Source organism: Podarcis pityusensis (assembly GCF_964106645.2).
Source record: "Podarcis pityusensis genome assembly, chromosome: 4".
NCBI lineage: Eukaryota > Metazoa > Chordata > Lepidosauria > Squamata > Lacertidae > Podarcis > Podarcis pityusensis.
In genome coordinates, this window is record NC_138027.1 from 7,952,831 (window position 1) to 7,978,933 (window position 26,103).

A 26,103-nucleotide genomic window follows, 5' to 3' on the forward strand; every position below is an offset into this window, starting at 1 on the left:
CCCTGCCCCTCCCCCCTGGGAAAAACCACCAGTCTTGGTACTCCATTGTGTCTAGGATGAAATGTTCTTCTAAGCATTTGATGTACTCCAGTGTCTTTCTGATGAAAGCAGAATTGCTGCCTAGGATTTACTACTTCTATTGCTAAGGGAATTCTAGATGCCCCAATCTGATTTTTTTTTTAAGCTTTGTTGCCAATAGCAACGCATTGTAATCCTTTACAGTATGTGGCTTTTCCATTTTTAAAACAGTTACACAGACTAGAATATTTTTCCTCTTGGTGTTTACGTATATATATTCATGCTGCTGGGGTTAAAAGGTTTTATATAGAACTTACAAGTCCTAAATAGATATGGTGTCAGGACAATAGAATCTGACTTCTGCATGCAAAATCTTGGGTGACACAGTTTCTGTGCTAAAATGAGACGTCATTTAATTGCTTCTAGTAAAGCTATAAAGCCAAGTTTACAATTTCACAGTGTTGTAACTGACTGCCACCTGTCCTGTATTGTTGCATATGGCTTTTGGTCAGTAATAAATGACAGCCAGGTAGGAAGAATAGATGCTTCATACTGGTTGAACCTTTGTGTTAAACCACAGTGTAAAGACAATGGTTAGTGAAAGAGCTGTCAGTCCCCATGTTAATTGACCATTTTTAGTTTTATTTTTCCAAGGAACTAAACGGGAAACCCTCCGTGGCAGAAAGATTTACATAATAGCCTTTATAGGGGTAGTTGCTTTTTAGAATTTGGGGCAGTAGAGTGAACACAGTGTGTCAAAGACAGAACTTCATTTCCCAACTTAAGATGTAACTGGCTGGACCTCTTGAAACTAGATGGTTTTTATTATGTGTAATGGTCTAATATTAAATATCTATAGGTAATCAAAAGAAAACAACATATCTTCCGCTTGGCAGCAGAGAAAGCAGCTGCGTGCACTATTAAAGTGTTTTATTCTTTGGAACCTGAGGCAGTCTAGGTTATATAATAGTCCTTGCATAACAGAACATGAACCAACAGGAAGGAAATATTATTTCTCAATGTAGACTTTTTGTTTGCATTTACAACCTGGCAAAACTTTACATATGAAAAATCAACATGACCTTTGAAACATAGGACCAGAAGGAAAATAATTTTCTACATTACGTTTAAAACTTGTCCTGTACCTCTGAAGAATCTTGGAAGCATTTTCAAATGTTAATGGTGTAAAAGAATTAAACAAGGAGAATCTGCGCATTCAAAAGCGCAGAGGGTGACATCCAGAAATGAAGCCGCAGCCAAGTGGTAAAACAGCAGGCTAGAGGAATGGCTGCTTGTCAGCAGTGAGATTCACTTGTTCCGGTTCCAGGCATCCGGAAATATTTTGCCAAAACGTTGCAAAACAACAAATAATCCCAAAGTTTGTTTGTTTATTTGTTTTAAAACTGCCTTTTGCTTTTGGAGCCTTGAGGTTCATGTGTTCTCTGCACTGCTAACCTTTTCATAAGCATAAGCTGAAGTTCCCAGGCATTTTGCTCAAGCTGAGAGCCAAGGGCTTAACATTGGAGAAGTTTCTTGTCAAATACTGCAACATTCATGATCAAATAATAGAAACTGACAAAAAAACCCCAACACTGTTTAATGTGGGGGTGTAGCAAAGCGCAATAGTGTGCAAAGGCTTTCCTGCAGAAATGGTTTGTGGGTGCCTGTTGAAACTTGCACAGTCAATTGCATATACATTCGTTGAGGGATACAGGTGAGCTACACTGGTAGAAACAGCACTTTTGAGATTTAAGGACCAGTTCATGCATGTATACCATGTCTTACAGTCAGAGCTTGAAGGCTTGCAAGCCAGTGTGTAAACTCACTCCATCAAAATACCGCGTGTGATGGTTCTGTCTCTGCTGTGTGTTTTGTAATGGCTCATAAGCAGTGCTTTTTTATGGGGGGACACATGGGTACACATACCCCTAAACATTTTGTGAATCTAAGTTTGGCCTCATTGAGGGGCAGTATTTCAGTATGAGTAGGAAAATGAGAGTGCCCCTAAACATTTTTTTTTAAGAAAAAAAGCACTGCTCATAAGCAAACTCAGGTCATCAAATGACGTTTAAAGTAACCCTAATAAAGCTGGAATAGCCCTTGGTGGTTGTATTCAGGGGTCCACAATTTGCGGTCACCTAGATTTTACTCCTCCCCAGCTCAGTTTGAACCCTTGTACCTTCTCTACACAGTGTGTCGCATCATTTTCATCACATCAGTTTGGTATTGGAGAATGGCTTAGGATCCCAAGAATGTTTCAAAAAGTGGAGGCATCGTCAACTATAAGGGACGATGTGGCTCTTTATTAGGTCATTTATTTATGGATTGAGCATATATCTCTTCCATGCGGTTTCTTGAAAATCTGTCTTGTGGGAGAGATTGCAGGGAGTGGGAGGCAGACTGAAAAAGACCGTATCAGGGCCTGCCTCAGTTGTACTGTCGTCGTCACCCCCAGCAACACAGGGTGATCCACCATCTACTATCATGTGGGGCAGATCCTGCTATGTCCCCCTCCCCCACTTTAATATGCTACTGTTGTGTATATAATTGAATGTTATTTGAAAGCTGTCTTGATTGGATTTAGATTCAGAAAGGCGGGAGATAATGTTCATAAATAAGGTTTTAAAAGAGAACTTGGATAAGTAGCTTTTAAAGTGCATGATGTGAGTGATGGCAGAATGGCAGCTAATGTTGGAAAAATTAGACCTGGAGACTTTGAGTCACTGGAAAAGCTTCATCCTTTTGAAAACAAGTGGCAGCACAGATATAGAGAAGCTTCTCTTTGCTAGCAAGTCATATATTTACCCATGTTTTATTGCCTTACAATTGTAAATGAAACAAAGGTTGTTTTCTTCAGTTTCCTTCGTTGGATGTTATAGTAAAGCCGGGTGGAAAAGTCCACATGTCTTAAAAGAATAAATTCCTTTTTATATTTGCTGGACAGGTGTAGTACTTACTTTTCCTGAACTCTGACTCAGAGCATTATGTACATGTGAGATAAACTTTAAAAAAGACTGCCTGCACTCAGCCTGGTATAAAAGTCTTGGGGGACCATGGAGAATAACTAAAGGGGAAAAGATAGCATTGGACAACTGGCGAAAACTGTGAGCAGACTCTGGCAGCCCCAGCAGGTATTTGACACTGGACTGTACAGATGGGTGTCTTGCATTCACCAGTTGAATACAAAACTAGAATCAGATTGTGTACCAGAGCACTTGAAAGATTCTCCTTGTCAAATGAGGTTCGTCCACACTGTTAGTATACCTGAAAAGATCACCACAATCACAATCTTGTTCATTTTGAAGTCTGGGTACTCTGCTTCCACGAACATGCTCCTTTCTATTACCGTTCAATGCCTTTATTAGCTTTTGGCCCCTGCTCCACCGTAACTTTCTAAACCAACCTGCTTCCTGCATTGAATTTCAGTTTCGCTTCAATTTGAAAGCTACAAGGGTGATAGAAAGAGGATGTGCTGGCAGGTGTGCCAAATTTAGTTTGAGTCTTCATGATCTTCTGAGAATCATTAGAAGAAGTCTGTTTCTCTGAGTTCAAATGCACCAGCTTCCTAAGATAATGAGAGGGCTTAATCTAACTCCATGCATTGACATAGGAAAAGCAAACAAAGAAAAGAATGCAATTGGTAGGCACTTAAATACTTTTTAAACAAAAAAGGTAGTATTTACATATCACAATCTACTTTCACAGTGAGTGGCAGCGAGCCGTGTATGGAACTGGAGTGGTACAGTCTTAGCTTGGGCTTTTTTTCCTGTGCCACACATGCCAAAAAATAGTTGGCCAATTGTGTTATGCGGTAAATATTAAATTTAAATAGTAATTATTTTAAGCAAAACAAAATCATACTGCCTTTCCCTCCTGCAGTGTTAACTTCCTGAAAGAGCCTTTATAACCGTAAATTTTATAAATTATAACTTGTGACAGTTCTTGGTACAAGGCAGAAAGCTGATTTATAAACACTGTATTAAAACAGACTCAAAGCCACAAAGCTGTCATCTAGCTCTAGCTCTCTGAAGCTAGTCTTTTCTGTTCATTTAAGCAACACTTTGCTGCATCTTGACTTAAGATCTTGCAGTGGCATTGCTTTATAAAGGCATCCATTTCAAGATGGTGTGGAGACTATTATTTGTTAATCAGGGCTATAAACCAGCTCGCCAGTTGCAGCAAACAATATATAAGGAGGCTACATTCTGTCGGCAGTGGTACGTTTGTTGCAGATCTTCTGAAACTGGAGCTGTTCATGAACCTGCCAAGTTCTGTCAAGTGTGTGTGTGTGTGTGTGTACGTACGTACACACACACACACACACACACACACACACTGCTTGCTTGTTTTGGTATAAGGAGGAATAACTCTTTTAAAAGCCAGACCACATAATACTAGTTTCCTCCACAGTTATGTATAGAGGAGGAACTAATGTATCCCCCTCTCACCAGTTTTAGGTGATTCCCATGGGTACTGTTGCTAGCCTTTCTGTTCCCCTGGAAAGTCCAAAATGTATATTTGCACGTATAAACTACACTTATATGAAGCATAGTGCAGCTAGCTAGCAGCCCTTAAAAGGAAAAGAGAGAGAGAGAGAGAATTGTTGGCTTCCATCATTCCATTCCCATTGGATTGAAAAAGCTTCCCCTAACTCTTGTGTATGCTTTTTCTCAATGCTTCCTTTGTCCTTCCCTAGTATTTTATTTGTAGAAAGAGGCAGGGGGATCCAGCAGAATGAGTGGGGACAGCAAGAAACTTTGGGTCAACCATCTTATTATGCAACAGATTTTTAACCAATGTTAGAAACTCAGATATATAAGCTCGGCGCCAAATAGCTCCTTAAAACCAGTGTTATACTTGCCAAAATGGAACACCTAGTTGCCATTTTTGGGCCAGAAGGCCCGAAAACCGCGTTTTTCAATACAACTTTTTGGTTCCTGAAATTCATTCTGATTGTGTAGATAAAATATGATGGATGGAATTCTACGGGATGTGTTGCTAGTGTGTGAAAATAGTCAAAATCCGAGAATCCCCAGGCATGCATCTCCAGGAGGTGGAGACTTCAGGCGACATCCTGGCAGTGACTGACAAGTGACTGACAGCCAGGTGCAAAATGCACCTGGCGAATTTCAAACGCTGCTTTTAACTGCACATTAGGAAGTCATCCAATGTGAATGGGTCTGTTGTTAATTATCTGTCTGGACGTATGCATGGATATCTCCCTTTCCCAATGTAATAGCAGGGACTGGTTAGAAGTGCACCAGAAATGTCCTCACTATTGTGCTCTCTAAGCTTGGCTCATGCCTTTTTGCTATCCCCTATGTGCATTCTGCACCAGTCTCCTGACATGGCTAATACCTCTACAGTGGTACCTCGGGTTACATACGCTTCTGGTTACATACACTTCAGGTTACAGACTCCGCTAACCCAGAAATAGTGCTTCAGGTTAAGAACTTTGCTTCAGGATGAGAACAGCAGCAGGAGGCCTCATTAGCTAAAGTGGTGCTTCAGGTTAAGAACAGTTTCAGGTCAAGTATGGACCTCCGGAACGAATTAAGTACTTAACCCGAGGTACCACTGTACTGTGTTTCTATCCCCACTTCTTCCCTTTTATTGATTCTAGGAGTTCCCCTGGTTTTGAAGTCTTTGCTGCTTTGAGAAGAGGCCCTCCCTTCTCAGAGAGCATGGTGGAATCTCCCTTTTAGGGCAGAACTGTCAAACTCATGGCTGCCTGTTTTCTATTAGCAACCAACAGAGCGCACAAGACAGAGACTCAAGCTCTTGTTTTGAAGTTTACCTGGGGCTACATAAATTATATTTACCGAGCGCTTGGCAGGCTGCAGTACAAGACCGGCATGTTACAACTGAGGCCCCGCGGGGTTGCTGGCTTGGCAGGTCTGCCCCAGGAGCCATCCTTTGTCTAGCAAATCTTAATGGGGCAGTAACAAGAAGGCCAGAACATGACAATCTCACTTAATTTCAAATGAATGAGTTGTATATAAAATGCCCATCTGAAGAATTTGCAGAGGAAACCAATTTTGTACCAAAAATGACATCTCTCCCCATCCCCTGGTTGACATAGGTTAACTGTTACACATATTCTATTTCCAAAGTTGTTGTTGTTTAGTCGTTTAGTCATGTCCGACTCTTCGTGACCCCATGGACCAGAGCACGCCAGGCACTCCTGTCTTCCACTGCCTCCCGCAGTTTGGTCAGACTCATGTTTGTAGCTTTGAGAACACTGTCCAACCATCTCGTCCTCTGTCGTCCCCTTCTCCTTGTGCCCTCCATCTTTCCCAACATCAGGGTCTTTTCCAGGGAGTCTTCTCTTCTCATGAGGTGGCCAAAGTATTGGAGCCTCAGCTTCAGGATCTGTCCTTCCAGTGAGCACTCAGGGCTAATTTCCTTCGGAATGGAGAGGTTTGATCTTCTTGCAGTCCATGGGATTCTCAAGAGTCTCCTCCAGCACCATAATTCAAAAGCATCAGCCTTCTTGATGGTCCAGCTCTCACTTCCATACATCACTACCGGGAAAACCATAGCTTTAACTATACGGACCTTTGTTGGCAAGGTGATGTCTCTGCTTTTTAAGATGCTGTCTAGCATCTTTGTCATCACCTTTCTCCCAAAGAGCAGGCGTCTTTTAATTTCGTGACTGCTGTCACCATCTGCAGTGATCCCCTTCATGGATCACTGCCTTGCCATGGCGAAGGGGCTTGAATAACTCAGAGAAGCTGTGAGCTATGCCGTGCAGGGCCACCCAAGATGGACAGGTCATAGTGGAGAGTTTTGACCAAACGTGATCCACTTGGAGCAGGAACCGGCAAGCCACTCCAGTATCCCTGCCAAGAAAACTCCATGGACAAAGGCAACAGGCATTTCCAAAGTAAACCCCTTTAAACCATTTACATGTTTGTTTTCTATCTTGGCAAGCACTTGAGAGGCAGGTGGATTGTTGGGGGCAAGAAAAGATGCATTGCGGAGTCATGAGGACCTGATGTAACTGTGGGGGAATATATGGCTGCACATCACCCTACCCAAAGGCCATTGCTGATTTCTGCCCAGCCCTGATTCCTGGTGTGAGCAGCTTCTTCTGATGTCTGCATATTGTCACATTTTACTCTGCACCCAAGAAACCTAGGAGGTTGCTTTTTAAAGGAGGCATAAGACAGGTACATGATTCCATGCTTGTGCTTCCTGGCCCTGAGTAGTTTAGGAGGATAAATGTGAACTGAAATCAGCATATAAAAAAAAATAGCAAAGCATTTTCCCCACCTTGGTCATCTAAAACAAAACCTTTTGCTTTTTCTATGTGCTCTTATAGAAAAAATGAAGGTAAACATTGGAAGCATACTGCATAAATACTCTGATAGGACAAGGTTTCTTTACTTGACAGATTTCTTGAAAACACCAGCTTCTGCCTCAGAGACAAGGTCAGAGGGAATGCAGTTTACCATCTTTAGCCTTCTTTTGTAGCAATTATTAATGTCGAAGTCATGCATATAAAACAGCAGTTATGAATACATGTGCGTAATGCATAACAGATGGGGGAGGGGGTTGTGCAAGCAAATAGGCTCTTTCCAGGATTTTAATGAGTGCTACAGAAGGCTTTTGTTAATATATAATGCCAAACATTCACTACTAGAATGCTGGTGAACGAACGAGACCCCTCCCCTCTCTTGAATTAAACTGTTAAATCTGAAATTCTTGACATTGTACAAATGTGGAATGTCAGATTACTCAAGATAAGACAGTAAATGTTTTAGATCAGTGACTTTTTCCCCTGCTGCTAGCAGAGGTTCTTTACTCTTGGGAAATCTGACTCTTTAAATCTTGTTTCTCTTGATGTCTGGTAATAAACGTCTAGATGTCATAAGAGGGTTCCTGTATAAACTGTCCTGAGGTGGGGGAAAAAAGCTTTGTATATGTCTGTTTAGGGATGTCAGTAACACAGCTGGAGAGAACACAAATCCTGAAAACATAAAAGGCTGGTACTGTCAATCTCCAGTATTGCTTCTTCCTAAGTCAATTCTTTGCGAAGAGAGAATAAAATGCAATAGCTAGTTCATGCTGCAATTAAATATTGGGGGCGAGAGAGGCTTTTTCTGTACGTTAGAATAGCATTGCCACAAAGCAAGATTTCTAACATACTGCTTGATAATGATTACAGGGGACAAAAAGAAAGTTTTTAATCATTGTAGTGCATTCTGTGCAACTTAGTGTATCTGCTATTGCAAGAGACAGGAACATTTTATTTGAATTGGGTGCAAAGCAAACTACCGTATTTTTCGCTCTATAACACGCACCCGGTCATAACACGCACATAGTTTTTAGAGGAGGAAAACAAGAAAAAAAAATATTCTAAACGAAACAGTGGATGTATGATTTTTGTGGTTCATGCTGTGGCCACAGACATGTGATCTGACGGTGAGTTTGGGGTAGCCCAATGCAAAAATCCTGAGGATCCATGTGGATCCATGCTTTGTAACCACGTTTTTGCACCACTGCAGCCCCAGGCAACAGTGGGTGCGTGATTTTTTTGGTGCAAGCTGTAGCCATGGACATGCTATGTGATCTGATGGTGAATTTGGGGTGACCCAGTGCTAAAATCCTGAGGATCCATGTGGATCCGTGCTTTGTAACCAGGCTCTCTGTCCCTTTCTTCTCCCCACTAAGCAGCTCATCTCCCGCTTTGCTGTTTCAAAGCGAGTCATGGAGGAGGGAAGGAAGGGGAACCATGGATCCTCTGCTCACGACTGCAGCAGATCCCCCCGCCATCCGTAGGCATTCGCTCCATAACACGCACAGACATTTCCCCTTACTTTCTAGGAGGAAAAAAGTGAGTGTTATGGAGCAAAAAATACGATAATTTGAGGTTATTTGAGGGGTAGGGAGTCTATTGCTATAAAATGGATGAAGACGACAAAAAAAATCAGTTTCTGCTTCAGCTGTTGACTAATTTGGAATGCAGGAAAAAATTAGTCTATTTGTACAACATAACTTAGAAGAGTGACTAGTGGGGTGCCACAGGGTTCTGTCTTGGGCCCGGTCTTATTCAACATCTTTATCAACGACTTGGATGATGGACTCAAGGGCATCCTGATCAAATTTGCAGATGACACCAAACTGGGAGGGGTGGCTAACACCCCAGAGGACAGGATCACACTTCAAAACGACCTTGACAGATTAGAGAACTGGGCCAAAACAAACAAGATGAATTTTAACAGGGAGAAATGTAAAGTATTGCACTTGGGCAAAAAAAGTGAGAGGCACAAATACAAGATGGGTGACACCTGGCTTGAGAGCAGTACATGTGAAAAGGATCTAGGAGTCTTGGTTGACCACAAACTTGACATGAGCCAACAGTGTGACGCGGCAGCTAAAAAAGCCAATGCAATTCTGGGCTGCATCAATAGGAGTATAGCATCTAGATCAAGGGAAGTAATAGTGCCACTGTATTCTGCTCCGGTCAGACCTCACCTGGAGTACTGTGTCCAGTTCTGGGCACCACAGTTCAAGAAGGACACTGACAAACTGGAACGTGTCCAGAGGAGGGCAACCCAAATGGTCAAAGGCCTGGAAACGATGCCTTATGAGGAACGGCTAAGGGAGCTGGGCATGTTTAGCCTGGAGAAGAGGAGGTTAAGGGGTGATATGATAGCCATGTTCAAAGATATAAAAGGATGTCACATAGAGGAGGGAGAAAGGTTGTTTTCTGCTGCTCCAGAGAAGCGGACACGGAGCAATGGATCCAAACTACAAGAAAGAAGATTCCACCTAAACATTAGGAAGAACTTCCTGACAGTAAGAGCTGTTCGACAGTGGAATTTGCTGCCAAGGAGTGTGGTGGAGTCTCCTTCTTTGGAGGTCTTTAAGCAGAGGCTTGACAACCATATGTCAGGAGTGCTCTGATGGTGTTTCCTGCTTGGCAGGGGGTTGGACTCGATGGCCCTTGTGGTCTCTTCCAACTAGGATTCTATGATTCTATAACTTAGTTTTGTTTTTGTTTTTTACTGTAATTTTCGAAAGGTAAAATGCTGCCTTTATTGGCATTTCTAACAGATGTTGGCTATTCTGTATCTTAAAAGCTGCTTGACTCTTTCACAAAGTAGCATGAGCAATGCTCATAGTTGCTGTACAGTATTCGTTCCTGCAATAGAGCTTCAAGTTATCTTGAAGGGAGACTCACACAAAGCAGACTTCTAAGAGAGGAAGCAACTATGAATTGAACTTATGTTTCAAGTCAGCTTCTTAGGGGGAAATCCTCAAGGCCTTATCACTACTGTTAGTTTATGCTTGGGGGGGACGGACACAAAAGTTTTAAGTTAAACAGTGAGCCATAGCTTAATGCAATTACACAAATTTGCATATTTCTGCAACTCCTGCTCTTGCATAATTTATCATGGTTTTGCTAATCAGAGGAGGGGCAAGGACTTTGGAAAATTTCACAGATTTTAGCAGTCAGAAACGTGCTTTTAAAAAAAAGCAAGCCGAGATTATGAATAATAACTCCATGCTAAACACTATATTCTGTACTCTTGCAGAATTGTAGGAAACACACAGCCCTGACTGCAGCTTGAATGTGTACACCTAAATCTTTTTAAAAAATGAATAAAGGGAAAATATTTATTTAAAGATAATAAAAATATTGGAAATAAAGAATTGGTTTGAATATTTTCATTTGAAGTATATAAAAAGTTAGGTCAGTAACTAACTTGGCTTGAAAAATTGTTAGTATAATTACAGGTGACTCAGAAGGAGTTATCTAAATTTTATGTGGTTTAATGGAGAATGAAAAGAATGAAAATGCATTATTTGAAAGCCGAATGATCAAATTATTGTCAGGTAGTGATTAATGAAAATATAGAAAGAGCATTTTCATCATCATCATCATATAGTATTATTATTATTATTATTATTATTATTATTATTTATTATTACCCACCCATCTGGCTGGGTTTCCCCAGCCACTCTGAGCAGCTCCCAACAGAATATTAAAAATACGATAAAATTTCATACATTAAAATTTTCCCTAAACAGGACTGCCTTCAGGTGTCTTCTAAAAGTCAGATAGCTGTTTATTTCCTTGACATCTGATGGAAGGGCGCCACTACCGAGAAGGCCCTCTACCTGGTTCCCTGTAACCTCACTTCTTGTGGGAGGGAACCACCAGAAGGCCCTCGGAGCTGAACAATGGGGGTGGAGACGCTTCTTCAGATACACTGGGCCAAGGCACTTTGAATTTTGCTCAGAAATGTACCGGGAGCCAATGCAGGTCTTTCAGAACCAGTGTTATGTGGTCTCAGTTAAAAATCTCAATCTCAACATGACTAAGTAAAATAAATAAGGATGCACTTGTGTTGGAGATGTGCTGAACCAATACCATATGGCTTTCCAGGTGGGCATGTAGAAATATTCAACAGCTCTGAAAGAAATCTGTCAAAATTATTAAGAATTGCCATGTGTGAATTTATTAATACCATTAAGGCTATTATATGGTTAGAATGAGGACCTGGTACCTAAAAGATAACAAATTCCTACAGCTTGAAGAAAGCTTGTGTTGAGCTGAAACACATCTGTTAAAATTGGAATATATTTTCATGGAAATATAGCTCTGTTGGTAGAGCATGAGGCTCTTAATTTCATGATTGTGGGTTCAAGCCCCATTGCACAGGGTTGGACTAGATGATCTTTGGTGCCTTTCAACTGCAATTCTATGGTTCTAAGTTTCTGGTATAATGTAATATTAATGGGTTATTTTATGTAGAGCATATGATTTATAACCATTATTGACTGACTAAAACAATAAGAAAATACTGGGGGGTTAATCTCAGTTTTCAGTTACATGGTCTTTATGTTATTTCTCCTGTTATTGAGAGTTTCCTTTTAAGTAGATTATATATATTTCATTCTGGTGTTGCTTTTATGACCGAGAATTTTTAAATATATCTTGGAATGTTCAGGTTATTACTTGACAAAACCTTTACTGAATTTGCTGAAAAGTAGAAAACTGATAAAATAGACACTAATAAAGAATGAATGTCTTTTTACCTCTCAGCTAGGACTTGTTCACTACAAGTAACAGAATTGTAAATTGACATGCAGATTTTCAGTCTGCATTTAAAGAAAGCCATCCTGATGCCCTAGAGAGTGATTTAATTTATTTTAACTGAAAAACCTTTGAAATTGCTAGGCTTGCCTAATATTTATTTGTAGTTTGCTGCTAATGAACTTAGGAAATGGAAATAAATTCCTCAGAAAAATGAAGCACTGGGAAATTTCCCATTTCACTTCACTGACAGTAAAGGGATCTATGCCAATGTGACTGAAGCAGGGCATTTCTTTGAGAGGGGATGAGAGTCTTGCACTTGGGAAAACTGGCCAAACATGCTAAGGATAGAACTGGAACAGTTCCTTTCAAAAAGCCCAGGTGTGACTCAGCTGGGCTGGTTGAAATATCTTGTGGCATCCCCAAGAACTGTCCTCCGCTTGAGGCGGAAGTGCTTCTGAACACATAAGCTACAGGTGCCCGTTAATGTTTTAATCATTGAACAGTTCATCGTCCGTGTGTTTTCTTGCCAGGGCAAACCTACAAAGTGAACTGAGCTTATGCAGAACTTATATTTAAAGTGCATCAGTTGCATTTGCACTGTAATACTCTCTGTTTTGATGACATTTCCTTCATGTTTCTTGTAGGATATTCAGTCAGAAGAAGGCTGCAATTGAGAGAGAATATGCCCAGGTAAGTCGCAGAATAACTCCGTGCTGATTGTCTGAGGACTGGCAAAGTGTCTCTTTTCCTCTGCTCCAAGTCTCCTGCTCCCCTCCCATCCAACCAAAAAAAGCCCGTCCTGGTGACATGGCCACTGCCAACAAGGCAGACCCAGAAAAGGTAGCAGCGGTGCCACAAAAATTAGGTACAGAGAAACTTACTAACCTCCACATTCCTAGCAGTAGGAATGTTTTTGTTGCATACAGGTTCTTGCTGATGATCTGTTCCCTTGCCTCAAGACATTTGGGGTTCCTTATTCCAGTGCACTTAAGACAGGGATCGGCAACCCAAGGTCCATGGGCCGGTAGCGGCCCACGAGGCTTGTCTAACTGGCCCGTGGCAACCCCCGCTGCCCGCTCTTCCCAGCGCAGCACGGGGACCAACTTCCGGGGTGATGGTGCCTGTGTGCACGAGTGCTCCTCTGCCCCGGATGTGCGCCGGAAATAGCGTGTGTGCACATGTGCAGGACAGAGAAGCGCCCAGCACCTGTGCGCATGCACACACGCTATTTCTGGCGCTCTTCCGGGTCAGAGGAGCGCTGGAAATAGTGTATGCGCACGCACACTGGCCCTCCTCTGACCCGGAAGAGCGCGCATGCACACACGCTCCAGCCCATCCTCCGACGGACGGAGCGTCGACCGGCCCATCCTCCGATTAAGGTTGCCGACCTCTGACTTACGAGTTGCATAACGTGGCCCTGCCTTCAGTGTTCTGCACATTGTACTCTATTCTTAGTACACTTATTGCTTGATCCAGTGTGGTGCTGTTGAATGGCTTTGGACCTCTGAAACCTGGGGATAAATTTCCTTCACCATGAAGTCCCTAAATAGCTTTGAGAAATGCAGGGGCTGCCTCATTAAAACAGAAATAGGGGCACTCTTCTCAGGCTCTCTTAAGAAGATGAATTTCGCGAGAAATTGGATATCCTTTGCACATTATATCCCACGTGAACAATAAATAATACCAACAGCACTACTGAAAATGCTGCACGGATGCACACATTTAACTATTCTGGTTTAATTTGGTGCAACTGAACTATTCATGTGTCTGCAAGTGTCTATGCTTTGCTGGCATGCTGACCATCAGCTCATTAGGCGAATTCGGACACTACATAAAAACATTTTCTATCCTGTCTGTCTGTCTGCAACATATCTGAAATTCATTTTCATTATTTCTGACAAGGAATACATGTATAATGCCTGCTGGTCGCAGTTCTGTCAGACTTGTCACATCCCCCCCCCTTTGTGTCCCCCCTTCTGCTATCTTACGGTCTGTCAATTACCAAACATTTATCTTCAGTTGTTTGAAGGCAGGGGAAGAGTTATTGAGGGGAAATGTAGCTTGCCAATAAATTTTGAGTGGCATGTTGAAGACCACAAGCAGTGAAGAACAGACCTCATCGTGAAACATTTGGCTTCAGCGAGTCCCTCTTATTGCCCCTTCCGTCGGACAGAAATAGTAACCTTTTTTCTTGCTCTTCAGAAAACGAAATGGTACAGATGAAATAAACTGCTTTGTGTGAGTTCTTTGGTGCTGTGCCAGCCGTGTCTTGTTGGAAACAAAGAAATGGCAGTGTTTTGTCATTTAAGTCCTATAATAAAACATACTGAATTGCAAAGGCTGTACTCTTTCATGGTCAAAAATGTGTCGATTGAAGGAACATGCGCCAGAATTTCTGAGCAGTAGGAGACCTTGAAGCGGATTGAAACATGAATTGGATGGAATATGTCCATCCTTCAGGCATAGGTGTTTGTGTATAGTCCTGCTGGGGCCCTTTTCTGTAGCAGTAGTTAAACTATAAAGTTGGCCGTGGTTACCATACATTTAGTACAAATTAAGCCAGACTTTTATTGACCATCCTAAGGACGCCCCTGATTTAGTGAGCAGGACTTTACAGGAGACCCCACCAGATGCACTGGATGGCTACAAGCACAGCTGAGCAAGATGGTTTGAACAGTGCTTTTTTTCTTAGTCTAGGGAATATAAGGGGCATAGTGAACTCCTTAAAGCCTGTTTCTCCTCACTGCAGTGCTAGAAGCAGTGCTTTCAGTCGCAGAGAACTCCAGAAAGTGTTGACAGCTAAAGAAAACAGAGAGAATGTTTAAGTTAAATCTGTTGTAAATGATTATTCAGTGTATAAGGTCCTAAGTGTACAGTAGCTGACTTGTTTGGCTTCGAGCAGATAAAAAGCCTTCTATCAGCCCAGCTCTCCAGCCTTACCCTCCCAAGGAAAGAAAAGGGGGGAGAGCGGAAATGTAAGGGTGGCCAAGTCGACTCAGGAAAGTGGCCTGTGCCAGCTGCCAAGTAATAAAAAGGCAGGCTCCTAATCTGACAAATATTTGCTACCTGCAGAGAGAAGTTCCTGTAGGGCCAAAGGTAGTGGGTTATATTTGGCTGACCATCGTGAAGGCTGCAGAGCTGCATCTGCCATTGTCATAATTATCTTAAGCAATTCAGGATCAAATTCCCATTCCTCACCTGTAAACATTCACTTGGATAGCCTTATTTCACTAACAAAACTAGAACCCCCCCCCTTTTTTGCAATTAATGCTGGAGGGAGCATGCAATATCACTGAGATCTGAATCCACTAGTGTGACTTAAGGCTGCAAATTCTACGCAGTTCCTAGGAGTTTATCTTATTGAACTCCGTGGGAATTTCCTCTTGGTCAGTGTGCGTGAGATTATAGTGCGAGGCAAGTTAAGATCTGGGTTGCTGTCCAGACAAGAAAAATACTTACTGAATGAAAGTATTGGATTTAAGTTAAAAACCCACCTTCTGCATCTGTCAGTTACAGCACGTTACTGAACTTGTTGGCATAATGGTAGTGCAACCCATCATGCCATCTCTGTCTAGTAGAACTTGCATTCTCCAGCTTTTCATGGATCCTTTAAGAGTGCTTTTACAGGAAAGGCACACACATCCATTGCCCAGTGATCTGAGGACCACTCTGCCCTGGCTTTGTTTGAACATATTGCATAGAGTGGCATCAGTTTCATGTGGATACCCATTTGGATATCTAGAAAACTTTAAAAACTCATATATTTAACTTAAGATGCATGCCCTGGTGGTTACTGTATCTTTAATGTGAACTGATCATAGTGGTTTTTTATTACTATTAGTTTTATTTATATCTTACATTTTTTTCTTTCTTAAATTTCCAAATAATAAAGGGTGTGTGTGCTTGGTGCTTAATATTTTAAAATTAAAAGTCCAAATTCTGTGCAGTGGGGTGGTACATTTTTGCAACCTGAACTATTGTGTCTTGCCTATTAGACACAAGTTTGTCTTCTGCTAATGTCACAAGGAACAACACAGAGCATTGCAGACTTCCACTAGGACCTGTTTGGCGTGTCCTTCCCCAGGGTGTTCTGAGATTTCACTGAGCACTTCGAAAATTGTCATAACTTTCTCTGTAGCCCTAAGGTCCTTCTTTTTTCCTTTTAAAAAGATTATACCCTAATTTGAAGGAGTGCTGCATTTAGTGATAAGGTTCAAACTCCAGTTCAAATGGCCAGAAGACTGACTGCCGTGAGCAATGTGATCTTATTTAGCCACTACAATGGGGTAAAGGAAATATGCTTAGATTTTTCTTCCCCTTTCATAATTTCTGTGCTATGAAGTCATCTGTTAAGGGTTTTAAATTGTGTGTGAAAGATCATGGTTCAGATCCCAGGGACTGGTGAACTTCCTGTGCAAATGTTATTTTGTTCAGTGTGAGAGTGATAACATATAGCTTAATGTCTCCCGCATTGAACAAAATATTTCATACAAAATTTAAAACCCTTAACAGATGATTTCATTATAACTCTGCTGGTTAATTGCAAACTATAGAGAAAGAAATCATGCGTACACTGACTTTAGGAACGACTGGCTGAAAGTCACACATTCATTTCACAGAATGATAAGCCCTCTCAATGGGTTATTATTTAGGTAAAAGCTGCCTGAAGTTGGACTCTAGCGACGTCCAGAGGGCCAAAGGTTCCTCATCCCTGACATAGTAAGTTGCAAGCTTAATGTATATGTAATGACCAAAACAGTTCTTCGATTTTAGCTTCAGCGTGCTTTTTGCTCACGAGGAATGAAACACATATTTTAAAGAGTCACTTTATATGTTGCATGTCGACCTTTTACAGAAGTCAGAATGGCGCATGTAAGACTTCCTTTTCCCTTCAGTTAATGCCCAGCCTCTTCCCACATGGAGAAACATTAGTGGACTAATGCAAGATCTGAACTTCCAATAGTGAGCAAACTCCACTCTCTCCAAGTAGTTTGGTTTTGGCTCATTGCTTTGACAGAGCTGTAGGGAATCTGAAATATTTTTAGTCTCTCGGTAACAAGACACCAGTTTAATTACTCAGGTTTCCTTATCCACAATGGCTAGGTAATGGTCTTCCTTGGCGATGAGATATGGAAGGTAGCCTCAGTTCCAAGGTTTATCTTGTAAGGTCACACTCAGCTTTGTACAGGAAGAAGGGTTCGATTTCCCTGTCTCTAAAATGTAAGGCCCTTAGTACAATCACAGGAATACCCTTGCCTAATAGCATATTATTGTTGTTGTTGTTGTTGTTTAGTCATGCCCGACTCTTCGTGACCCCATGGACCAGAGCACGCCAGGCACTCCTGTCTTCCACTGCCTCCTGCAGTTTGGTCAAACTCATGCTGGTAGCTTCGAGAACACTGTCCAGCCATCTCGTCCTCTGTCGTCCCCTCCTCCTTGTGCCCTCCATCTTTCCCAACATCAGGGTCTTTTCCAGGGAGTCTTCTCTTCTCATGAGGTGGCCAAAGTACTGGAGCCTCAGCTTCAGGATCTGTCCTTTCAGTGAGCACTCAGGGCTGATTTCCTTCAGAATGGATCAGTTTGATTTTCTTGCAGTCCATGGGACTCTCAAGAGTCTCCTCCAGCACCAGAATTCAAAAGCATCAAATCTTTGGCAATCGGCCTTCTTTATGGTCCAGCTCTCACTTCCATACATACAGCATATTATAGGACAGGACAAATCTGGGATGGAGAAGCAGGGAGTGCGGGCAAAGTCCCCTCCTGAAAATCTGTCTGTTATCGAAGGCTGTGTGTTGTCCTAGGCCGGGGGAGTACAATTTCAAATTCACACCATCCCTCAGCGGAGGAGACGGATAACTATGACATCTCACTGATTTTAAAAGTCTATCTGTGGCCTTCTGTTGGCTTTCAAGCTGCCACTTCTTTCAAAATCACACCATTGCAACATCTGGAAATTCAGCAGAAGCTCAGTTTGTGTAATGAGATTCCTTTAATGGCTGTTGAAGATGGTAACCAAGTTATTGAGAGAGAATCAAGAGTGAGTAGACTTTAATTAAATATCACATTGGCCACAAGCCCAGAAGCAGCGCTTGGATAAAAAGAGGTGTGTTTATGAGATACAGACTACTTATTTTTTTTGCTTTATTTATTGCCATTGGCTTCAAGATACTCATGCAATGCAGATGTTCAGTCTGTATACAGGTACAGGAGGAGTATTATTGCCAATTATTGGTATCGGTTCTTCTTCTTTTTAAAAGAAGTTTGCCCTGAGGTTACTTATTTTTTATATGGAGGAGACAAAAATCTCCAAACAAGCATAGCTGTGTAGACAAAAAGCTGTCTATCCCTGTGTGTGCATGTGTGTGGACTCTGCTCAGGAAAATTCCTGAAACCCCCTGACAATTCCTTAAGGGCATAAGAGGTAAGGAGAAAACGTAACAATTCCCTCCGTTGCCACCTGCTCACTTCTTGAAAAAACGGAGTGAGGCAACACTGGAGTCATATGGGATTGCAGATCCTTCTTTATGAAGTGGAAAATTGAGTTTTCTATTACATTATCATCCATTAAATTTCTGTATTGCCCCTTCATCTGAGGATCACAGGGCCATTTGCAATATAAAAAAACAGAAGTACGGTACATAACATAGTAACAAACAGAAACACACGCACACACAAAATTTAAAAGGCCACAGATTCTTTAATTAGCCAAAGGCCTGGGAGAAGAGGAATGTTTTAGCCCGGCACCCAAAGATATGTAATGAAGGCGCCAGGAGGGCCTCCCTAGGGAGACCATTCCACAAACAGGGGGGCCATTGCAGAAAAGGCCTGCTCTCGTGTTGCCGCCCTCCAGGCCTCTTGTGGTGGAGGCACATGAAGAAGGACCTCCGATGATGATCACAGGATCTGGGTCAGTTTTCTAGCTCATGTAAGAAGAGCTGTGTGTCTGTCCTCAGATTAGCTTTCGTAGCTTCCTTTACTTTCTCCATTCTATTGACAAATCCTTCGCGCCCTCTTCTCCCTTTAGTGTCTTCCCATATACAGTTTCCTGTTAATGATGGGACTTCTATATCACACTGGAGTGTTGAGCTAGTGGCTCAGGGAAGGAAGTGGATAGTGTTGTGCTGATCAGTGTAAACATATATTTAGGAAAACCACTAAGTGTGATATTGGCATCAGCAGTTTGGGAATCTCTGTTCTGATTTATTTTAAGGCAAATTTCTAAATCTTACAGTTGTGGTGATCTATTTGAAAATCTTTGGGTGATACCAGATGAAATCTCTGAAGCCAGAAAAGTGATTCAAGGACATGCCGATTGAGCTGCAGTATGTTCCAGTAAAGGAGGGTAGCTGAATGCAAAATTTCCTTCATGTCCACATGACCTAGTGACAGTCAGTGGCTTAGACCTACCTTCCATGAGTCAGTTCTGTCAATCATGGAGGCTTACGTGATGCTTGTAACGATAGGTGCTAGTCTGAACTTTCTACATGCTTTATGTCTATGGATCATGACATTCGTGCACCCGGCATGAGTTTAATATAAAATATACAGCTCATGAACTATCTGTGACTTGACCTGGGAAGAGCAATTGACATCTTGTTCCACAGTAGTTGCAAAAAAAAGAAAAAGGAAAAAAAGATCAGCATACTAATCCTTGTAGCTTCCAGAAAGGTTTAATTATCACTCTCCTGCAAGCAGAAACCAGACTTCATACAGATAATGAAAACGTTTTAAGGTGACTTAGTGATTCAGGTGTTGGGAAAGATTGAGGGCACAAGGAGAAGGGGACGACAGAGGACGAGATGGTTGGACAGTGTTCTCAAAGCTACAAACATGAGTCTGACCAAACTGCGGGACGCAGTGGAAGACAGGAGTGCCTGGCGTGCTCTGGTCCAGGGGGTCACGAAGAGTCGGACACGACTAAACGTCTAAACAACAACAACGAAGTGATTCAGGAACTGTAAAGGTGAAGTTTGTGGTCTTCACAAAATTAAGGTCATGCCCTCTTCACTTCAAACTCACCTTACTAAACGCAATAGTGAGCTGGAATGAATAAACAACAGTTCGAAAGACTTACGTGTTACGTTATTCTCTCACTAAGAAACCCCTTCCCCTCTCCATAGAAGTTAGAGTCAAAATAAACTTAATACCCCCATCTCTATTTTAAAATTGCTAGTCAGCACACAGACAGACTCTCTCTTGGCCACCTCCACTCATACAGCAGAAGGCAGCGATAGCCTAGCAGGCTTTCAAAGAAGATTAGACAAATTCATTGAGGTGAGGGCTACTTGCCACAATGGCTAGGCTCTGCCTCCACAGCTGGAGCCAGTAATGCTTCTGAAAACCAGTTTCTGGAAACGGCAGGAGGGGAGCGGGCCCTTGTTCTCAGATCTAGCCTGCCAGATTCCCACAGCCATCTGGCCGGGCACTGTGAGAACAGGATGCCGGACAAGATGGGCCATTGGCCTGATCCAGCAAACCCTTCTTATGTTAAGATGTGACGAAAGCTCTCAAGGAAATCTATAAGGACTCTGACAATTAACTTGGCTTTTTTAAAAGAAAAAAACAAATCTGAACTTAAACCTGCCTTGGGGTTTATTTCCCCTATTTCCTGCCAGCCATTCTAAGAAATGTGTTTTCAGTGTAATCCTGGAAATACTTTGTTTCCTCCTGCTTTGTAACTTTGAATAAAGGAGCATGAGGCTGTTAGAACTGCGGACCGAAAAGAAAAGTCCGGTTTTCGTGAAATAGCCTTTGTGGAGGGAAGAGATTTTCCTCCTCTTGGCACATCTTTCAGGGAGACGAGACACTGTCTGGCTTAGCAACTGCTGCTGGCTGTTTTTGTTAAGATGCAGAGCTAGTGTAGTAACTCATGAGCGGAAAAACAAAACCCAAGTGAGAGCTGTCCTTCAGTTGCTGTGTGATAAGAGCTAGGTTGCATGCCATTAAATTAAACTGGTAATTTGCTATTTCCCAAGTGCCGTTTGCCCGTGAAGGAAATTGTCTGGGGAAACCTTTCCTTTCAATTCCTTCTTGCGGCTTCTCTGCGGAACTAGGCATTCCCCTGTTATCTTGCCATATTAGTTATGGAAGCCCCAATTCCAAAGACTTAACCATACGAAGAGAGTGAAGCTCCGTCCAGAGCAGCCCATCTTCCCACCTCCCAGACTCATAAACACCTCTGTAGTTTCAGGATTCAGCTGCAGTTTATTGGTCCACATCCAGCCCATCACCACCTCCAAGAACTGGTCTAGCGCTTCAACCTCATCTCTTGATTCAGATGGAGTAGAGAGAGAAATCTGGTGTCATCTGCATGTTGATACCAGATCTCCTGATGACAGCTTCCAGTGGTTTCAGGTAGATGTAGAATAGCATAGGGGGCAAGACCGAAGCCTGCAGGATCCAACAGACCAGCTTCCATGGCACTGAACAGTCCCCCACACACCATATCCCCCTTGGGTGACCAAGGCTTTTCCTGTGCGATGACTGGGCATGAAGTCAGACTGAAACAGTTTCAGATAATCTGTTTCCTTCATCCATGCCTGAAGCTGGCCTGCCACCACCTGTGCCCTCCAAAGAGGATATTTGTCACAGCCTCCAAAGAGGATAGTTGGCATTTCTGGGTTCAGAGAAATCATCTTAAGGAGGGGACGTGCCACCACCTCCTTCAAGTCAGATGACACAGTACCTCTGTCTCCTCTAGTGAAGCATCACTCACTCCCAGGACCAACCAGTCAGTCCTCTTCGGCTAGCTCTAAGAAGTTAAACGGCTAAACAACAACAACAAGAAGTTGCCATGGGTCAGGAAGGCAGGTGTTCAGCTGCACTTCCCAACATGTTGTTGTCATTTAGTCGTTTAGCCGTGTCCGACTCTTCGTGACCCCATGGACCAGAGCACGCCAGGCACTCCTGTCTTCCACTGCCTCCCGCAGCTTGGTCAGACTCATGCTGGTAGCTTCGAGAACACTGTCCCACCATCTCGTCCTCTGTCGTCCCCTTCTCCTTGTGCCCTCCATCTTTCCCAGCATCAGGGTCTTTTCCAGGGAGTCTTCTCTTCTCATGAGGTGGCCAAAGTACTGGAGCCTCAGCTTCAGGATCTGTCCTTCCAGTTGAGTACTCAGGGCTGATTTCCTTCAGAATGGAGAGGTTTGATCTTCTTGCAGTCCATGGGACTCTCAAGAGTCTCCTCCAGCACCATAATTCAGAAGCATCAATTCTTCGGCGATCAGCCTTCTTTATGGTCCAGCTCTCACTTCCACTTCCCAACATACCTCAGCCATATCAAAATACCTTGGGGGAGTTGGGTTTTCAGAGAACTCGGTTTTTTAACGAATCCTGCTCTCCACCTTCAGAAAGATTTTGAATTGAAATTCCATTTATTGTCAGTGCTGTGGAATTCTGTTTGCATCGGAAGTTTGAAAATGAACAGTTTTGCTATTTTCCAGTATGATCTATATTAAATCTTGTCTGCTAAGCTTGGTATTTAGAATTTGTGGGTGACAGTCATTTGTATCTACCCATGCGTGGAACAGGCTTCCCTGAGTGGGAAGAGTTCCCAAGAGTTATGGAACTCTCCAGGGCAGAGGCAGGAAAGTCTCATAACTTCGGATACAGGTGTCAGAAAAAGATTTTTTTTTTCTTCTTTATTCAGGGTAGGCTTTTTTGTTTAATTTGTTTAATATTGTCTGGAATCCAAATAATTGAGCAACTAATTCTATACTGAGGAGGGACAGTTGGACCTGTGTGTGGAATGTTTGGTCTGGTGTGTGGGGCTCTTGTGGTATTGAAATCTCAAAGTCCTACATTTCTGCACCTGATGATGACTGGCATTGTAGTCTGTTCTTAGTGAGAGGGCTGCATATATATCAGCCAAAGGTACTTAAGTTTTTACACTGTCCTTGAGTGAGATCCTTCAGAATTGGCTCTCAGCCACTGATTATCATAGCTTCAGTTTTGTCATCACTTACTGGAAATTCAGGAAATTAAAGAGCACTTTGCTGCTTGTTACTGCTGACGAGTAATTCATCATCTTAAAAATCAACATGCCAGTAAGCAACAAAAGATTTCATTCAGCCCCCTTATTTTACTTTTATTGACCATTGCGTTCTCTCTCTAGGCACTTCAGTTCGTCATTTTGAACATGGATTTATTGGTTCCTCTTATTTATTTTTTTGCCAAACTATTTTGTGCTTGTGTGCTCAAATAATAATAATAATAATAATAATAATAATAATAATTTATTATTTATACCCCGCCCATCTGTACTGTGATACATCAAACATTAAAAGCTTCCCTAAACAGGGCTGCCTTCAGGTGTCTTCTAAAAGTCTGGTAGTTGTTGTTCTCTTTGACATCTGGTGGGAGGGCGTTCCACAGGGAGGGCGCCACTACCGAGAAGGCCCTCTGCCTGGTTCCCTGTAACTTGGCTTCTCGCAGTGAGGGAACCGCCAGAAGGCCCTCGGCGCTGGACCTCAGTGTCTGGGCTGAACGATGGGGGTGGAGACGCTCCTTCATGTCTACAGTGCCTTTGAGGCCATTTAGGGCTTTAAAGGTCAGCACCAACACTTTGAATTGTGCTCAGAAACGTACTGGGAGCCAGTGTAGGTCTTTCAAGACCGGTGTTATGTGGTCTTGGCGGCCGCTCCCAGTCACCAGTCTAGCATAATAATAAAACGTATTAAAAACATAATAAAACATCCCCTTATACAGGGCTGCCTTCAGATGTCTTCTAAAGGTCATATAGTTACTCATCTCCTTGACATCTGATGGGATGGTGTTCCACAGGGTGGGCACAACTACCAAGAAGGCCCTCTGACTGCTTCCCTGTAGCTTCACTTCTCACAGAGAGGGAGATCCTTTCTGGATTTCATTGTCCGGGCTGGACGATGGGGGTAGAGATGCTCCTTCAGGTTTACTGGGCCGAGTCTATTTAGGCCTTTAAAAGTCAGCACCAACACATTGAATTGTGCTCGAAAATGTACTGGGAGCCAGTGAAGGTCTTTCAGGACCAATGTTATTTTGTCCTGGCAGCTGCTCCCAGTACCAGTGATAGCGCAGAGCAGGACTTGTGAGGCTTGTGGCCTGGAGAGCCCTCCCTCCTATTGGGTGGATGGAGGGGCCTGGATGGAGGGGCCTGGAGGGCCACATCTAGGTCTGAGGTTCCCCACCTCTGTTCTAGGATATATATGCCTGTTGAAAATGTGAGCAATGATAGTGATATCTGCAGCCTGCCAGTTCTTGTTGCTCCTCACATGTGGCCTGACTGGCATACAATACTCATAGAGGCTTGGCAAAATTGTAATTCTGAAAGGAAGGCAAGTAAGGGAGGAGTTGAAATGAACCAAAGAAAATTGTCCAACCCCCTGCCCAGCCAGCCTCCACAAATAGACCTATACACCGCTGTAATTACCAGATAGCAGGTAATGTTGCATGAATTTATATTTTTGCATCACTAAGCATATGCTATAAATATTTACATGTTGTCGTTGTTTAGTTGTTTAGTCGTGTCCGACTCTTTGTGACCCCCTGGACCAGAGCACGCCAGGCACTCCTGTCTTCCACTGCCTCCCGCAGTTTGGTCAAACTCATGCTGGTAGCTTTGAGAACACTGTCCCACCATCTCGTCCTCTCTCGTCCCCTTCTCCTTGTGCCCTCCATCTTTCCCAACATCAGGGTCTTTTCCAGGGAGTCTTCTCTTCTCATGAGGTGGCCAAAGTATTGGAGCGTCAGCTTCAGGATCTGTCCATCCAGTGAGCACTCAGGGCTGATTTCCTTAAGAATGGAGAGGTTTGATCTTCTTGCAGTCCATGGGACTCTCAAGACTCTCCTCCAGCACCAGAATTCAAAAGCATCAATTCTTCGGCGATCAGCCTTCTTTATGGTCCAGCTCTCACTTCCATACATCACTACTGGGAAAAGCATAGCTTTAACTATAGGGATTCCTAAATTATATAAAATCTTTGGAAATATAGTTGATAATCATGAAACATCATGAAACAGAGCTTTCGAGATGTGTAGCAGAATTTGTTTCCTGCAGCTTCAGCTTTTGACCTGTATTAACATGTCTTCTAGAGGTAGCACATCTTCTGTTTTGATCTCCCTCCCTCTCCCTCTCTTGCCCACCTCTCTTTCCGATTGTGCCACGCTGCTGTGGAACAGGAGGAGAAAGGGGGACTTGGGGAGTGAGTTGCGAGTAAGTTAATTTTGCTCTCTTACACTTCAGCACACACGTCCGCCTGCACGCTCTCTTTCCCCCTCTCTCTCCTTTCCTCCCCTTTGGGGAACAGGCAGAGAGGGAAATCCTGGTTTGTTTTTCCACATGACTGGGAAACAATCGCTCTTTCCACATGGACCCCTTTTCCTGGGAAAATAGCAGGGAATAGTGGCTATTTGCATAATCGTCTTTAGTACTATTGTGGGCGGGCTCTGGGTGCCAGTGTGGAGGAGCAGACTGGCCACCTGTCCAGAACAAATGAACTTAGCCTTTGTGCAACGTTTATCTCTGTTTCCACAGTGTTATTTCTGCGTAATGAATAACTTGATTAAAATATTATAAAACTAATCACTCAGTAAATGCTTGTGTTGGGTTTTTAATCCCCCCTTTCAAGGGAGCGAAGGAATTTCCTACTTCTATGCTAACACAATGATATTTTGAAGGTCCTCTCTGACATAGTTTTATAACTGCCTTTGTGAAATTATCCTCATGAATATTAATTAGGGGTGTGGGAATTGTGGGGGGGGGGGAGAAACCCCTCCAAACTTCAAAATGTTTTCTATAAATTAAATGTCCAGCATTGGCTAATGGTCCAGTTCACCTATGCGGAGCAAGTAAATAATCATGATGATGATTGAGAATAATAATAATAATAATAATAGAAAATGGGAAAAGAGAAAGTTGCTGGTAACCAATTATGGAAGATGATAAACTTCACTGATACTTCATTGCAGGAAGTTACATGAACCTCAGAAAATGCTGGATATGAATATAATTTCTATTTAGCAAATAGAAATAAAATAAAAATGAAAATACCTACTAA

At 42.6% G+C, this 26,103-nt stretch overlaps 1 protein-coding gene across 5 annotated transcripts in view; it reads left to right on the forward strand.

The window, feature by feature from the left end:
- Nucleotides 1–26,103, forward strand: part of FCHSD2 (FCH and double SH3 domains 2) — a 149,213-nt gene that overhangs the window by 20,474 nt on the left and 102,636 nt on the right. For all 5 annotated transcript variants that reach the window (XM_081002016.1, XM_081002017.1, XM_081002015.1 and 2 more), the window contains exon 3: nt 12,715–12,760. In XM_081002016.1, the coding sequence (XP_080858142.1) occupies nt 12,715–12,760 (46 nt within the window). The remainder of the gene's footprint in view (nt 1–12,714; nt 12,761–26,103) is intronic.